Source organism: Apteryx rowi, unplaced genomic scaffold, assembly GCF_003343035.1.
Source record: "Apteryx rowi isolate R43461 unplaced genomic scaffold, aptRow1 scaffold_200, whole genome shotgun sequence".
Taxonomy (NCBI): domain Eukaryota; kingdom Metazoa; phylum Chordata; class Aves; order Apterygiformes; family Apterygidae; genus Apteryx; species Apteryx rowi.
The window spans coordinates 65,087-82,592 of NW_020448309.1; the positions used below are offsets into that span (position 1 = coordinate 65,087).

Below are 17,506 nucleotides of genomic sequence, written 5' to 3' on the forward strand. Positions count from 1 at the left end.
CCTCAGCAGGCGGCGGCAGCAGGCGGGAAAGCGAGACTTCCCCCAGCTGCTTGGCAACGGCGGAGCGTCCCACCCCTCTTACGGCGCAGCCGGCGCTGATTGGGCAACAGCAAACCCCGCCCCCCCTCGCGGCGGCCGCTCGAATTCGAAGGGAAGGCGCGCTGCCGTTGGAGGGGCCCCGCCGGTGGGCGCGCTAGCCACGCCCCTAGGGCAGGGCCTCGCCGCGGAGGGGGCGGGGCCCAGATCATCCCCGCCCCCTGTCCGTTGGGTGGGGGCGCGGGCGGGAGTGGTGGTGGCCGCGGGGGCCTGTGGGATACTGGGGGAGCAGGGCCGGCCGAGACCCCTGGGCCACCCCAGCCCTGAGCTGGACCCTGCCACTGGCCCGTCGCCCTGCAGCTCTCCCAGCCCCTGTGCTGCCGAGCCGCCCGCCACCCTCAGCCCCTAAATGCACAAAAACACCCCCCTGCCTAAAAAGGCAGCGAGAAAGCACCCAAAATACACACTAAATAAAGCAAGCGTTGGCCCTGGCGGCCAGCCGAGCCCCCCCAGCTCCGTGACCCCGGCGCTGGGCCGCCTGCTGCCGAGTGTGGTGCTCCCTGTGGAGCGGCAGCGGTGGCGGCCTGGGAGGCCCCTCCTCTGCCATGACAAATGGCCAGCGTTGCATAAGCTCCCGCCGCCGGCCTGGCCCGCTGCCGGCCTGGCCCGCTGCCCTCGGCCGCCAGCTAAGCGGCCTCATGCGGGCAGCTGGGCGGCACATGCGGGCCCCCGCGGCTCGCACGCCTCGGAAGGAGATAAACACGGACAGGGCTTTATCCAGCCGCGAGGAGACAGTTGCCTTCGGCGACGCGGTTGGATCCGCACTGCCTCCTCCGCTGCGAAGGGCAGCACCCACCGCTCCTCCCTGCCCACTTCCAGCCCCTTCCCCTGCTCCGGCCGGGCCCAGCCCGACCCCTCCTTTCCCCCGTTCCCAACCCCACCATGCCCGACACCGCCAGCCTGCTGTGTCCGCACGGACGGGCCGCGGTGGGGTCTCCGGCCACCTGAGCCCGTGGCGGGAGCTGTGCACTGCTGAGGAGGGGCTGGGCCAAAATTACAGACGCGTCCCAGGCCCTCGGCGTTGCGGATCCGCTTCCCGGGGAAAGGCGCGACTTGAGGGTTTTCTTTGAGCAAATACGCGCCTGCACTTCAGCATTTCATTTTATCGCCTCATCTGGCGACAATTAATTAATTAAGACAAATAATTTAGAGGTATTAGATCAAAGCCAGCCTCAGGTCTGACTCAGTACTGAGACTGGGATTATATAATCCAATTAATACAGAAATACATTCTGTTTCAGGGCCAATTCAGGAATTGCTCGAAAGCCAGTCAAATTAGAATACAATTTAACAGCTTCATGGTGACAATAATTTAACTTCGAGAGCCCAAACCACAGTTTCAGAAGCTGGTTTGCAAAGCCAGCTGGCTGACACGCGCTTATTTAAAGCTTTATAATTACACTGCTATCACTTCCTCGGTGGACAGGCTGTACTTTAACTGAATAAACCTGGAAACTGAATAAACAAAAAGTGTCCCCAGGGGGGAATTTTATAACTGTTGAAGCTTTTCTTCCTAGAGGAGCCTGCAGGCCTCGGTTTGTACGCAGTCGGGGAGCGCTCTGCAGTCCTTCTCCTCTACCAGCGATTGCACAAAAGCCTCGAGTCGCTCGAAACGTCTCTGACGCAGAATCCACCTTGACGCGTGTATTTACGCGCCAGTATTTAGGCGTGTTGAAACCTGGCCGACGAATTTCCCAACTCTTGCAGGAACGGGAGCGGCGAGGCTGGATTCGGCTGGTGACACTCTGGTGACCGCCGTGTCCCTCCGGCCGATCTCTGTGTACAGAGGGAAACGCTTCCCGGCGGGAGAGGCTCTATCGGTTGTCGTGGGGCTTCCCCTCTCCAGAGGAGATCCCAGCGGGTCGGGTGGCCGCCGGGAAACCCGCGAGGTTAGGCTCAGTCTTGCGATCTGGGGTGTTCCCTGCTCTGGGTTGCAGCACGCCTCTCCCAAAGCACGTGGATAAATCTGGTGCGAGGCACGTTTTCTCCGAGTTGGTTGATTTTCAGTTAAACGGAGGTAATGCAGGCACGGCCGGGAATCATCCCGCTCTTGCTGGGTGAGCAGCTGCATTTCACTAGTTCATGGAGAGTTAAAAGAATAACTGGATAAATCCCAGCACGGAGGCGACTGAGGGCATCTGCTCCACCTTCCCCTCCATCACCCTCGTCCCAGGGGATCTTCCCCTTGCTCCTGATGGGGGCAGCCCATTTCCGCAGGCCACATGCCTCTCTGGTGCAGTGTCGCCTCCGGTGTAACAGCCTCGTTTCTGACTGTCGCCTCCGGTGTAACAGCCTCGTTTTCTGACTGTTGCCTCTGGTGTAACGAGCCTCATCTCCGATGCCGCCGGCGGGCCTGCGCCGCTGATCGCTCTCTGTTAACTCCCACTGCTGCACCGGCTCCTAGCTCAGCCCCTTGCTGGTGTGGCCCAGCACGGCCCCTGCCTGGGACCCCCCCTGCCTCGGACCCCCCCTGCCTCGGCCCCTGCACCAGTACCACCCATTACCCCCAGTATGTCCCAGTCCCGGCACTGGTGAGCCCCCGCTGCCCGCGGCTCTACCCCGCCCGCCCCGCAGGGGGCGCCCGCGGGCCGCCGCTGGAGGCCGGAAGGGRCCGCGGCACCGCCGAGGATGGGCAGGTAGAGCCGCCCCCCCTCCCCCCCCCGCCGGCGGGTGGAACGGTCCGAGCAGCCCGGCCGGAGCGGCGCGGGCGGCTCCATTCCCACAAGGCGGGGGCGCCCCCGCGGTGGCTCCTACCGGGGAGCCCCGTAGGCTGCGCGGGGCTGCGGCACCCTGGGCTCGGGGTGGCTCCGTACAACGTGTGGGGCCCTGAGCTCAGGGTTGCCCCATAAGCCGCGTGGGGCCGTGGGGCCCTGTGCTCACGGCAGCCCCATAGGTTGTGTGGGGCCCTGGGCTTGGGGTGGCCCGATAGGCTGTGTGGGACCATATAGGCTGCGTGGAGCTTCGAGCATGGGGTTGCCCCATCAGCTACATGGGGCTGCAGGGCTCCAGGCTCGGGGAGGTCCCATACACGGTGTGGGACCGTAGAGGCCGTGAGCGCAGGGACGCCCCATAAACGACATGGGGCTGCGGGGTCCCAGCCCCGGGCAGCCTCTCCGCGAGGCCAGCTGGTGCAGGCGGGCGGCTGCGCCCCTGCGACAGGACGCTGGGGACCGTTTTAGCGATCTTGCTGTGATTTGCTACCCAAAAGCGCCAGCCGGGTGCTGAGCAGCGGGAGAGTCGCCTCGTTTTTCCTCTTCTTCCACAATGAGCCGGCAGGGTGCTGCCACGGTCTCCTCCCCGGTAGCTTTAATGCCGGAACCAAGGCTCAGCACAGAGCTTCCTGCAAAGCCCAAATCCCCGTGCTTGGCCGTGTGCTGCGCTGCTGGGCTCTCGCAAGCCTGTGCATTTGCAGGTTTAGGTTATTGGGAAGTGGTAACGTGCTGCATCATGGCTCGGGAGCGCAACTGGGTTTGTCTCAATGATGCTGATGGTGTTTTGGGAAGAGGGCAAGTCGCATCATCTTTTATGAGGCTGGTAAAGCTCTTGATTGTGGGCTGAGCAAGTGGCGTAGTCACCTACTCGGGCCATTTAGGTGGGTGTGAATAGAGCAGTTTGGCTGCAGGAGTGGAACTGCATTAGAGAATATTGTTTGTTTCTGTGCTAATCTAATCCCTTAATTCTTGTTTGCCTGGTGAGGCTAAAAGTTAGAAGCAGGTGTGAACACCACCTTGGAGATGGGAAACGTTCTTCACGCCTTGCACACGGCAATAGAGAGAACATGGAAAAGAGCAGGTTGGGAAGGATGTTGTGGGGCTTTGGCCCAAACCCGAGGTGCTGGTTGTGTCTGTTTGCTGCTGTTTGCCCTGACTCCATCACCCTGTGAGCAGAGCAGTGAGCAGCTGTGGGGCAGCTTCTCAGACTGAGAGCCAAGGTGAGCCCTCCTGCAAGTTCCCTAAACTCAGCTGAAACAGTTCAAAGGGAAATTAATGTGTGTTAATTCTTACATCAGCTTTGGCTTAGAAAAGTGGTAGTTTTGTGCAGTTATTGTCATGCAGCTTTGCTATAGGGTGAGGATGGCTTTTCTCCTGAAATGTAGAGGCACAAAGTGATCTCCTGGGGCTAGGAAAGGTAGATAAAACCAGTGGGAAACCAATGAATTCAGATGTTCTCTTGATTCATGTGTTTGAAGGACTCTTCCTCCAAGTTGCTCATGCAGGTTTTGCAGCCAGTCAGGGTAGCTCTCCTTAAAACAACTTAAAAGCCTTTTGGTGTGATGGAGAACATGATGTGTCACTTGGTGAGACAGTGGCGAACCTGAACTCAGGACAGGACCTTTCTCTCACCTCTTATGTGTTTTCCAACCAGCATCCTGAGTAAGAAAGCAATTTTGTCAGAATAGCAGTATGTGCTCTTGTATCAGTGTTGGGCTGTGCTTTGCTTTCCCTTATTTCACCTTGCAGCCCTACTGCCGTGTAAGTGAGCAGGCGTGTTGTGCCTTTCAGATCTGCCTCCTGTAGAAATCCAGAAGGGCTTTTTGCTCTAGAGCGAGTGCTGCGTCAGGTCTTTGAGGAGATGAAGGCTCCCTGCGAGCCCACTGTGCGCGAAAGGTGGCAGAGCTCCTGCAGCCACGAGGCTCTTTGTTCTTGGATCATCTTGCTGTTGCCTACGGAGGGTTTGCTGACGGATGCTGCAGGCCCTATCAGCGATGATGTTACAGGATGTTATTGCAGTAAATGGAGCTCCAGCGGCTCTGTCTGTTTTAATTCCTTCCTTCTGGCGAGCACTATCGGCATGTAACTTAATATTAGGGTTTTAATTTGGGGGCTTGAGTGATTCATCTGGGGAAGAACTGTCCTCTGTGCGGCTAGGTGGTGATACAGCTGCTGAATGGTGGGACCTAGCATGTAGGTATGTGACGGGGAGGAGCAGCTTGGTCCTATTTCTGCTTTCCTCTCTCATGAAAGCTTATTACAAAGCAGAACAGACTTGCGACGGAAAGGGCTGAGAGTTGTTCAGAGCTCTGTTTCTAACTGTTAATTGACCTTGTTCTCTGATAGAGATCGGGAATCCCAAAAGACAACGGTTTCCTTTCTCTTTTGACAGATCTCAGGAAGATGCCCAGGATGTCACATCACACCATTCATCTTTTCCGCAAGGGGCTCCGGCTTCATGACAACCCAACGCTCTTGGCTGCGCTGGAGTCCTCAGAGGTTGTGTACCCCATCTACATCCTAGACAGACAATTCATGACTCAGTGATGAACCCCGGGGCATTTTCTGCTGCAGTCCCTGGAGAATCTGCAAAAAACATGCTACAGCTGGACTCTTGCTTACTGGTTATTCAAGTAGAGTGTGAGTCTGTTCTTTGAGATCACGTCAAAAAGTGGAACATCACGCAAGTGACTCTGGATGCGGAGGTGGAACCGTTTTACAAAGAGATGGAGGCCAATATACAAAGTCTGGGAGAAGAGTTGGGGTTTGCAGTGCTTTCTTTGATCGGCCACAGTCTTTATGATGCCAAACGGTACGTGATTGCCCCAGACACCAAGGAGGTGTCTCAAGGAAGGTTTATTTTAGATTTAACAACCATAAGGGAGAAAAGGCCAAGCACTTTGGTCCTTCTAGATCCTCATGTGTTCCTTTTGAGAAAACAGGGTAATCTGAGATGAACCTGGTACTGCTTGCAGGAGAACTTTTGTGTGTTGGTCTGCTGGAAGCAAATGTGAGTAGTTTTGGTGGGTTGCACAGATGTTAGGATGTTGGGCTGTGATTTGAGCCTAAAGAGTTTGTTAATTTTCCCATTTTGACAATTTAATTCACATCAAATCCTTACATTAGCTACTCTTTTAAACAGAGTGGAAGGAAGAAATTCTTCAACACATTTAACAGGATTTTATATGAATTTTTGTGTCCAGTTTTTTGGATCTTTCTAAACAACTTTCACTGGGGTCTGGATACACTTGGATCCAAGACGATATTCAGACCTGAATGACTGAAGACACCGGAATTAAGAATAATTGGGAGGTAATCGGTAATAGTTAAAACGGTCTTAACACTCCAGTCCTGGAGAGTCCCTAATTCCTGCAAATGAATGGATGTGTGTGACTCGCTTGTGATTTCAAGCAGCCTGTTTGCACACGTGGTTGTTCGCATGGAAGAGCATTCACAGCCAGGAGCCTGTTCTTTGCGATCCAACTGCTTCTGGCAGCCTCAGACGTGTCGTGCACTGTGTAGGCTGCCGCTCTGGGAATATTTGGCAGAACAAAGCTGCCCAGCCGAGGCTGTGGCTGGGCTCCCAGTCCTGTGTTTGCTGCCTTAAGTCCTGAGAGACTGTCTTGGGATGGGTGTTCATTCACCCGAGGAAGTTTTACTTGTAAAATCTGTGACTTCTATATTCACACCCACAAAGCGGGGCTGTTCCAGCCTATTCACTGACAGCTCCAGTTTCCTTCTTGGTTTATATTATTGTGAAAAATGATGTTGTTTTATTTAGGATTTTGGACCTGAACGGTGGGACTCCCCCATTAACATACAAGAGGTTTCCTCACATTCTGTCTCGGCTTGGGGACCCTGAGGTGCCTGTCCGAAACCTTGCAGCTGAAGACTTCCAGTAAGTAACACCTAGACAGCAAGAAACAACAGGTCCTTTCTATCTGAAAGAAGAGCTATGGCTAAATGATAATAGGGTGGTTTAGATGTTATGCTGCGTTATTTTTATGCATGGTGGGTTGCAGATTTATATGTATAGGGGATATGAATCTACCGCTTATCCTTTAGCCTTCTGCTAGTGGGAGGGGAGAACAGATGAAAGGTGACAAGGTTCAAAAACTTAAGCTTTTGTGAGGCACATTGTTAAACTTCTACATAGCTGTAAATGTTTGTCTAAGAGGAATGACTAATGAACCATGGGTCTCTTTCTTAAAGGCATTCTCTAGCTCCCCGACGAGTCACAGATTCAAGGCAGGAATTGGATGGACGGTTATGGTTTGCTGTATGTGGGAAATTCAGTGGAATAATCATGCTGTTCCATTCCGGCTTTGTCTTCTCTCCTCCCCTCTCCTGTATGGGAAGGAGGGACCCAGCTCATGTCTCCCAGGACTTGAAGAAGCTCTAAGTCAAGGATGTTCTATGTTTAGCTCCGCATGAGGAGAGGTTAGTGATTCAAAGGGAGGAAAGATTGGGGTAGGAGAGAGCTGGCCACTTGGACCGGGACTGCAGACTGGGGACTTCTGTGTCAGGTGCCTCCTGTGCGAAACACCTCAGCTCTGTGTTAGTAACCTAGGCTTAGTTCTTCCAGTCTTGGGGGATCCCATTAATTCCTGAATGTTGCTCCCAGATAGTCCAGTGATAAGAACCATGCAAGTATTGGGATAGATAGGTTTCTGGAATTTCTTGCACTGTTTTTTTCCCCTACTTAGTTTATTCCTTTTTTTTTTTTTAAACTGATGAGAGATAAGTGGTTCACGTGTTTCCTGGCAGGCCTGTGTCATGCCAGTGCTGTGAGAGCTGCACTGACCCCTTCCTCTGTAGGTGTCTGCACCAGAGCTGAGCTCATTTTTTCCAGGTGAGTCTCTGATCTCATTTGTGGTCTTGCTGAGAAGTCTGGATGCTGCCAACACTCTCCTGACCCTCTTTTTCTCTTCTGTCTTTTGCAGGGGGAAAACTACACGTTGGTGCTCTTCCACCCTCACAGGAGGCAGAGGCCTTGGAGAAGCCTCAGCAGCTGTGGCTGCAGAAGAGAAGTGGGGGGACTGCTCTAAGCCACAGGCGTAGGAGAGCAGGAAGCCACTGGCTGGGGCCAGGAGAGCCCCCGCCTCGGTTAGGAAGAAGCAGCTGGGGTGGTGGCACAGGGAGCTGCTCTGCCTTCTTCCCTGCGAAACCTCTCCCAGAGCGACCTCTCCCCAGAGACACGGGAGCTGGAGTGGGACAGGCCCTTGGAGGCAGCACCAGTGCCCCATATTTATGTTAAGAGTCTGAGGGGGCTCTTAGCTCCCTCCCAGAGACGGGTGAGGCAGCTGGGGGAAGCTGGAGAGAAGGTGCCTCCGAGCTCCTGCCTTATGTGGCGGATGAGAAGCGAGAGGCAGGTCTGAGCTTTGGAGGCCGAGCTCTGCACAGGCGCCTGCTCTGAGCACTGCCCCATGGTGGGTCTGTTCCTCTTCCTTCAGTTTAGCCTGGGGCCCATCCTGGCACTATGGCCTTTTGTGTCACAGCTTTTCCTCATGCTTGGCCCAGACCCAGCTGCCTCAGAAGGTCTGTCTTGATTCCTGCTCCCCTGGAGCAGTCGCAGAAAGAGCTCTTTCTTCTTCAAGGAAAGTTTCTGGGGTTTCTGGCTGTGTTCTTGTTCCCCTTTGCTCTGGCTGTGCTGTGACAGAGGAGATTTCCTAGGCATGTGGAATGGGCAGGGGTCTACCTCCCTCTTCAGGCTCTGGTTCCCTCTTTGAAAGAAGCCTTTCTTTCACATTAGGAGATGTAGGCCCCCCGATCTGTGCCTGGCTGAGTGTTACAGGGTGCCTCTCCCTGTGGATTTGGAGATCCCCACAAAGAGCCTCTTCCGCTAGAAAGGAGGGGAAACCGAAGGGCTGCTGCGCCTGGAGCAACACTTGTTGAACCAGGTCAATCCGGATTTTGTGGGTGATGCCAGTGGCTCCGGGCTGATTCAGGTTAGTGTCAACCTCCCTCCTACTTGTGGTTGGGTCTGGACCTCAAGAAACCACTCAGCCCTGGAGTCCTTTGTTCCGTCTCTAGCTGAGGTTTTCCCTGCCAGGGCTCAGCTCCTGGCAGGTCAGACCTGCCTTGGCACTGGCTGTTTCTAAGCAGGCGTTTAACCTGCTCCTAATTTCATAAAGTGTAAAAGATCTTCAGGGTGGTGCTGTTGTACCTAGAGAGCTACTCCCTGCCTTACAAAATCACCCAGCTCGCTGGGGAGAACAGAGCTTTACAGCACCCGTGGGTTGGACATAGCCTTGAAGCTGGCCTTGGAGGAGGTTGATGTATTTGGAGATCCTGGAAGAGGATGGCAACCTGGCCTCAAGATTTTGTTATCCTTGAGGGTAGTGTTTGTTGGAGGACCGGGTGATAGGACTATTTTCCATGCACGGCACTGAACAGATCTCCATGACCAAGAAGCCAATAGCTGAGAGCTCTTCGCTGTTTTATTGCTGGATGTGTGCCACCTCGCACTGCGCAAACCTGGATTTGTTTTTGTTTTAGGGCTGGGTGGCAAGTTTTACTAAACTAAGAACAATTCCAAATTCGCTGCTTCCAAGCACCACAGGCCTGAGCCCATATTTCAGTTTGGGCTATTTGTCAGTTCGCACCTTTTTTTATAGGTTGTCAAACATTTACGCTCAGGTAAGAAAACATTTGGTCATAGTCAAGCAAATACAACACTCTTACATGTCTGGCGTGTGATGCTAGGATTTAACACTCAAATCATTTTGGTAGATACCTGGTGCAAACAAAAATGCTGCCCTGCTAATGTCTTCTTGCAATGTCCTATGAAATCTGAAGTGCCTTTATAGGTTTTGTGAAACACCTGTAATTGTATAAGGCTTTTCCTAACTAAGTTCTAGAAATATGATAAATAGGGAGCAACGAGAGCTGGAAACAGCAGGGAATCCCAGGAAAACTGAGCTAGAATAAAAGCAGTTCAAGGTGTCTGCCTGGTGTTTAATGATTTATTTTTTTAAATCAATTTAGCCTGTTCAGCAGCTTTATTTTTAGATAGTGTCTGTTTTCATCTTAGATGTTTTAGCTGTAGCATAAGCCAAAATCAGATTCTGAAAACCTGATTCTTAAGAAGAAAGCATGTTTTGAATCAACCCAAGAAAATGTCACTCTGAACCTCCTTAGGGAATCTCTGAGACATGGCTGAGGCACCTGAATTCAGCTAGTGAAGCAGTTAGCATGTTGATAAATACATGTTTGGTTCAAAAACATTGCAGTATGATTCTGCCTTGGAAGATGGATTGAGAACACTTAAGGAAATACTGAGGTCTAGCAGAGCTCAGCTTTCTTTGCTTTGGTGCATTGCTTCAGATCTTGGGTTCTTTGGCTTTCATGGTGAAGTACTGTAAAGCCTGTGATGTAGTTAGATTCATCTTTATTTTATGGGCTTGGTAGGCACAAAATAAGTGGAATCACAACAATATGAATGAACTAATGCTCTGATCTTGTGCGTCTTTAGCAGTCCAAGCATCGATCTCTGCCCCCAGTGTCACTCCAAGGGCAGCTTCTGTGGAGGGAATTCTTCTACACGGTGGCATCAGCAACACCAAACTTCACCAAAATGGCTGGGAACCCCATCTGCCTTCAGATCAATTGGTACGAGGATGCAGAGAAGCTCCACAAATGGAAAACAGTAACAAGATGCAGTGCCACAACTGCTACATTTTGGTTCAGAGCTTTTCCATTACCCAAGATTGTTCCCTGCTGGCTTTTTGAGATGGTGCTTACAGCAGTGCGCAGGAAACTGGTGTAACGAAGCTCAGTGCAGGAGGGCTGATGTTTCTTTCCTGCCTCAGGCTCAGACAGGGTTTCCATGGATTGACGCGATGATGACCCAGCTGTGCCAGGAAGGCTGGATTCACCACCTTGCTCGGTACGCTGCCGCCTGCTTCCTGACACGGGGGGACCTTTGGATCAGCTGGGAAGAGGGCATGAAGGTTCACATCTGTTCTTTTTTTATTTCTTTGTTTGTTTTCCTCCACCACCTTTTTCATTATATAATTTTCTATTCTGGCTGGTCTTGAGAAATCCCTGCAAAAATGTGAACCTGGCAGTAGGAAGTAGTACTGTAGAACAGTGCTTTATCACTGTTCCTCCCTAGAAATCTCATGGTTTATAAAACTGATACTTCCAAGTCTTTCACTTGAATGGGAGCCCTGCTGTGCTGGGTGCGGTGGTGAGAGGTCATTCCCGTCCCTAAGGCCCAATGATCTTGGATGACAGTGATATTGGAGACCTGCTCTGTCCATAGCAGGCGTCAGAGCCAGAACTTTGGGATTTGGCTTCCTCTGTCATTGTGTCCTCCCTGACTTCCTTCTGGAAAACTTGTCTCGCTGGAGCGTTCCCTGAGTGACAGGGGTATTCCAGATCAGTGCAGTGCTGTGCTTTTAGCAGCAAGCTTCACCCTTCATCTCCCAGCCTGTGTCTTTTTGCCACATAGGGAGCCATTTCAGGGGTATTTCTCTCTTTCTCTTCCCATCCCCAAAACGCAGGTATTTGAAGAGATGCTTTTAGATGCTGACTACAGCATCAATGCAGGGAACTGGATGTGGCTGTCGGCCAGCGCGTTCTTCCACCAGTACACACGCATCTTCTGCCCTGTCCGTTTTGGGAAACGCACGGACCCTGAGGGGCAGTACATCCGGTAGGGAGATACACAACCGCAGCACCGTCTGCTCCTTTAGTGCCTCCCTCTTACAGCAGGAGCAAACTCCGTCAGCATGAAATGCAAGCCCTTGTGAAACAGGGGTCGTAGCAACAATCTGTTTAACGCATAAGCAAACTGAGGCACAGAAGCGAAGAGACATACCTGTGGTCACCCAGGTGACAACTGAGAAGGGAACTGTATCGACTGGTGAGCGTCTGCTGGCTCCAGCCCCATGTTCAATCACTGGCTGACTCCTTTTCCTAGACGACTTGTGTGAAACTTTTCACAGCTCCCCCTGCTCCAGTTGTTTCCTGGACTTTCATTTAAAAGAAGCTTGGGTTTTATTTCCCACTCTGCTTTTAGCGAGTCACATTTGCTTCTAAGTCACAGTGTCCTTATTTTTAGAATGGGAATAATGTTAGTCTCTTTGAGATGTGGCTGAGCTCTATTGAAAAGATGTGCTATATATGGAATTATTGTGATTATCTTCTTGTTGCTGGTAAAGGTACTGATTAGCCTTTCTCATAAGTAGTGGGTGGTTTTACAGCCTGACTTCAATAGGAGTATGTTGTGTTGATGTCTGTCTGAGGAAATAACTCCTTTTCAACCAAATCTCTTCCTCCTCATGTTGTATCTAGCTGTGCCTCTTACTTGTTAAGATGAAGCCCATGCTGACAGAGTTGGGTGGGAAATGACTCCCATTCTGTAAGAATTTGAGGTTTTGTGGTTTTTTTTGAAATTTAGGCAACTTTAGGACAAAATATTGATGAAAGTGTTGAAAACCAAAAAAATTAGGTAAAGTCAAAATTGAAACAATATTTAAATCAACCACTTTATTCTTTACTGTAAAGTTAACTTTTGGAAGGTATCACCATGAGGAGATTTCAGAACAGAAAAACAGTTCATTTGTGCAAAATGAATCAAAACTTTCCCATGGATTGTAGTATCAATATGATCATCAGGAATTAACATGACTTAGGTTGGTTTATACTTCTCTTAAAAACATGATTATTTGTCTGCAGGGCTGTAGAAAGAAAACACTGTATTATTCCTGTTTTGTAGGAAGTATCTGCCTATACTAAAGAACTTTCCTTCCAAGTACATCTATGAGCCCTGGACAGCATCTGAAGAGGAGCAGAAGGAAGCAGGATGCATCGCAGGTAATTCTGACACCATGCAAATGGTTTTGCTCCTGACTGTCCGAAATAAGTATATACATGAGATGAAAGCTTCGTGCTTCCAATGAGAATCATCCATTTCTCTTCTAAAATGGATTTATCCAACAGTCTAGCTTCCATCAATTCTCCTATAAAGTTGTTTACTGGAGTCTGATCTCAGGGTATATGCTCTTGCCTCTACTTCATGTTCTAAAACTATTAAATCACCTCAAGTTGTTGCCTTTGTGTTTTTCTGTCTCGGACATCGGCTGTCTGTAAATAGTGCCTGAGTACCTAATGCTTTTATGCTTATTCTAACACATCTTTGAGGACAGGGCAGGGCTCTCATCCCTGTTAATGGATGGGAAACCAAGGCCTAGAGCATCTAACATAGGGATTTGTCTTTTATAAGATCATGTTTAAATGGGAGCTAGTTGGCCCTGGCTCTTACAGTTCATGGAGAGAGACAGACAATGTGACTCACCCTTCAGAAATGCCTATCTCGGATGCCTCATATTTTAGGAAAAGCTGCTTGCTTGCTCTGGTGCAAATTCACTGTAGTGGCATTGACTAGTTCTGCAAACACTGCTGTGTCTGTATGTTGTATCAGGTCAAGATTACCCCTTCCCAATGGCGAACCACAAGGAAGTCAGTGATCACAACCTGCAGCTGATGGAACAGGTCAGAGAGGAACAGTACAGAACAGCTCAGCTCACGAGAGGTGAGAGGTGCTGCAGCGCTGTGTGTTCAGCGTGCTGCAGTGCAGAGGCCATCATTGGGGAACTGATGGATTTGGGGTTGGTTTCGTGTTCTGGGACTCGGTTACAAGCACCATGCGCTGTCGTTCTAGTTATTGTTAGAACGTTTCCCCCTTGAGACACCCAGAGGGATCAGTGTCCCTTCTCTTTTGGCTGCCCTTGTAGGATGGGAGCTCGCTTGTGGCTGCTAGAGGAATGCTTTCCCAAAAGCAGACCTTCTCTACAACGCAGACCTTCTGTAGGTCTGCAATTCCTAAACCCCAGTTTTGCTAGGCATATCTCCAACATGCAGAAATCTCTGCAGCCCTGACAGCACCTCTTAAGCTGGACCTGCTGCCCAGGTGAACCAGAGCATCATTGCTTGTCCTTTTTACCACAGTCTGCCCTGCTCTGTGAYAGGAGGTATTTGAGATTCCCATTGGCCACAAATGAGTGAAAAGCCTTTAAGAGAGTTGAGTCAAGCTTTGCTCTAAGAATGTCACCTTTTAACCTTATTTTCTAAATGGTTTAAGCATATGCATAGCAAGCAGTAGTTATCAGATAAGGCTGGAATGCTCAGGAACTTTGGGCTAGCCAGAATTGATCAGATATTTCCAGTCCCACAGATGTACCACTTACATGGCACCTATGCTCCTAACATTGAAATCCTAGACCCTCTGAGGAGCTTTTTGCCTAAGAGGAGTCCCATGCAGGAAGAGAAGTGTAAACAATGCTTTTGTATTTAACAGTATGCCACAGCAACCTCCATCTATAGTACAAAAATCCAATGTGCAGCAGTTGATGGGAGTCTCAAGTATTTCTGCATCAATTTGTATGGTCAGATGGAGCTAACTGTTCCCAATTTTGTGCATATTAATGTATCCAGCAGGTTGCGGAGTGGTACCTTCCAGATACAACTAGCATATGCTGACAGTTCTCTCGCAAGTCCTGTGGTGTAGGGAAGTAAATGTTGCTCTGATTGCTCTTGCAGATACAGAAAGTCAAAGTCTGAAAATGAGTCGCCAACTCCCAGCATTGTTCTTGCTGCCTGTAAATAGAAAGCTTTTGTTTGCCTGCTTTGTCACTTCACCTGCTATGTCATTGCTGGCTGTTGCACTGAAGTCAGAGAAAGTGCAAATTTTTATTCTTGCTTCCTTCTTGCCATAGATGATGCAGATGATCCAATGGAAATGAAGATAAAGCGTGACCACTCTGAAGAAAATGTAAAGAAAGGAAAAGTGGCCAGGACCACAGAACAAACCTAGTTCCCTCTGGGAACCAAGGAATGGCAAATGGAGAGCCAGAGACCAGTTCAGGGAACTCATGTATAGTATCCAGTTGACCTCGACTAACTGTACTCAATACTTGGCCTTGCAAATGGTCTCTCTTGTCTGTAAACTGACTCCCAACAGGATAGTTTTTTATCTTGAATGTCTTTGTTAGTACACTTATTCTGAAAGAAATTGTTTGTCTGTAAATGGCATTTGTGGTATATGTTAGATAAATGCAAGTGGTAACTAGTTTTCATAAGATATGTTGCTATAGCATCATACAGGATTCAGTTGATGTTCGTGCATCTGTATAAATGGTTTTGATGATAAATACTAGTTTTTCCAAAGTACTAGATGAATGCCAGTTAAAGAATATATGCACATTAATGTTTTCATGCATTAGTGTTAAAGGTATGATTTCACTGTCTTGCATAGACAGAGATTTAGGGATTTTCAAATGTGGTTCTTTAATTTCACGCAGTTTGTGCATGCAGTCCCCAGTTTGGCGAGATATAGAAGAATGCAGCCTGTTATAAGGTTGTGTGTAGTTCCCATGACTTAAATAGGATTCCTCATGTACTTTAAGGGCAATGTTGCAGAGTATCTTGCTGAGTTAGGGCTGATGTACAACTTCTTTCACCATAACTGTCCTTCCTGGCTAGTTCCTCTAGAACTGTAGGATAGTTATTATTTTGATCATGTAATACATGTAAACATCTGCTCTTCCTTTGAAATGTCTTATTGTGAAGTTCCACAAGAGTGGATTAGTCTATTATATTTGTTACGACTGGAGTTTGGGTGGGGGTGGGGGGGAAGGGTGGATTTTTAATCAGTGTGGGATGCTATTTTTGCTTTTAAAAGAAATAAAAATGGTTTCTGACATGAAAAAAGTAAGGTCTCTAGAGCAATCCATTGTCACAACTAGCATCCATCTGTCCTCTTTGGAAACCTGGAAGCAAGACAACTCCAGCAGCAATCCAGTGTGTCCAGAGTCCCTCACTTTGAAAGGGTCTGTGGACCCAGCGTAGAAGCAGCACATGGCCCACGTGAACCAGGAGGAGGCCAAGCACTGCTCCTAACAGCTCATTTTCCAGCGTTACTGATGAACTGCAGAACCTGTCAGAGAAAAGTGCAATGGCAGCAGAGTGGCGCTGCCTGCTGCTTTTGCAATAAATGTAAAAGATGCAAGGACTGTCACCTGGGTCTGTGTCCTCCCTGCTGTGTCAAGCCTGCATCGAGCTCCTGGAGGTGCTGATGTTCTTGGCATTTTAGTTCCTCTACAGCAAATGTGATGATTGCAACGATGACCAGAAAGAAGGGCAGCTACCCAGACCCCTGATGTGGGGAAGAAGGCCAAAGCAGTGCTTGCTACTTTGGGGAAGGCGACTGCTGCTCTGCCTGCCGGCATCTGTAATCTGGGAGGTTAACTGGGTTCCTTACTGTGTGTAATGGAATTTATTGCATCAGTGTCTGCAGTGCTGTAGCCCAGTGCAGGTGGCCACAGGAATGCAGAGCTGGTTCTTGCCTCATATTTTAAGGCATAGTCATTACCTTCAAGCCCCAAATGGGCTGGGCTTCGGTTACTTAAAACATCATTAACTTGGAGACCTTTTTGTTGCTTGAGGTTTCACCATGAGTCCTAGGAATTGTCTAGTACAGCAAAAGACAGAGCCGTCAGCAGCAGTTGAACGTCTTTTGGTGTTCAGCGTCACCACTAACCCTGTGACTCAGGAGAAGATTTCTGTGGATGCTTATTTGTCATGAATGTGCATGCAGCCACAGGCGCATCCTCCCTCAGGGAAGAGACTCCTAAATGAGCAGGTGGCACCAGTCAGCCATTAAGGGAGTCAGGAGGTTCAAGCCTTCTTTGGGGCTCCTTCTGTTGCAAAGCAGCTGCACCGACAGCAGATGCCTGATCTCACTCAAAGATTAGCCCTGATCTTGGCTGGAAAGAATAGGGTTCATGTCTGCTTAGAGATAGGGGTAGGAGCAAAGTTTTGAGCAGGAAGCTGCAAGGGAAACTGAGCTCCAAGACATCTGCTTCTGGGTAACAAGGTAGCAATGATTTTAGGAGAAGTTCTTGTGAAAGAGAAGGACCAATGTCTAGATTATGACCGCCTCTGCTCATAGCAAAAAGACTCTAAGTAAAAATGAATTGCTCGACAAAAATGTTTGTCAGTGTGTCCTGTTCTCTGCTGTTAGGAACCTGACCTGACTTACAGTATTTGCATGTGGAACTGGTCAGATTTTAAGCCAGCAAAATGCATCTGGGCTCTCTGCTGATGCAGGTTTCTGATATCTAGGGCATGGAGACAAGTGACAGCATCTTGGCTGTGCCTGTCTAGTGTGAGGCACAGCTACTCTAATGTGGCGGTGGCAGTATCTCAATCTAGCTCATGTTGAGCGCATTTAATACTGTAGGGAGAGGTGCTTTAAACTGCTGCTGATTGATACTGTTTGAGTTTTGTCATTCCTGCCCCTCCCTTGGCTCCGTCGCTCCTTTCCAATACACAGAAAACCAGCTCTGTATTTCCAGGGGATATTTTTTTCATCCTTCCTTCATTCTTTATGAGGCTTACCTTTTAGATTGGTTTACCTTGTGGGGGTTTGTGAGTTTGGCCAATAGGTGTCTTTGATGTAATTGTCCTTGTTTTGTGTCACAGTTGGTGGAAACAGGCACTTACAACTGATGGCGAGAGATGGGATCCACCTCACGAGGCGGGGCACACAGGTCTTTGCCAACAGGTTGGCCAACCTGGTAAGGAGGGCTTTAAACTAGGAAAGATGGGGGAAGGGGAGAGTTATAGTGCCAGGGTAGTTGGCAAAAGACTGCTCAAGTCAGGATGCCTCCAACAGGTGAATGCAGCCAGGG

The 17,506-nt window shown here is 49.7% G+C and overlaps 2 protein-coding genes across 2 annotated transcripts in view; one reads left to right on the forward strand and one right to left on the reverse strand.

The window, feature by feature from the left end:
- Positions 1-188, reverse strand: part of UBE2T (ubiquitin conjugating enzyme E2 T) — a 5,751-nt gene extending 5,563 nt beyond the window's left edge. The window contains exon 1 of the mRNA XM_026063811.1: positions 1-188. The gene's annotated coding sequence lies outside the window, so the exon portion shown is untranslated.
- Positions 189-5,219: 5,031 nt separating this feature from the next.
- Positions 5,220-14,839, forward strand: LOC112965072 (cryptochrome-1-like). Its single transcript, XM_026063768.1, is given in 11 exon segments — positions 5,220-5,394; positions 5,397-5,619; positions 6,589-6,705; positions 8,560-8,707; positions 9,306-9,446; positions 10,285-10,455; positions 10,619-10,759; positions 11,315-11,466; positions 12,532-12,629; positions 13,237-13,347; positions 14,531-14,839. Coding segments are annotated over 11 exon segments (1,575 nt in total). The 3' UTR covers positions 14,629-14,839.
- Positions 14,840-17,506: the final 2,667 nt, after the last annotated feature.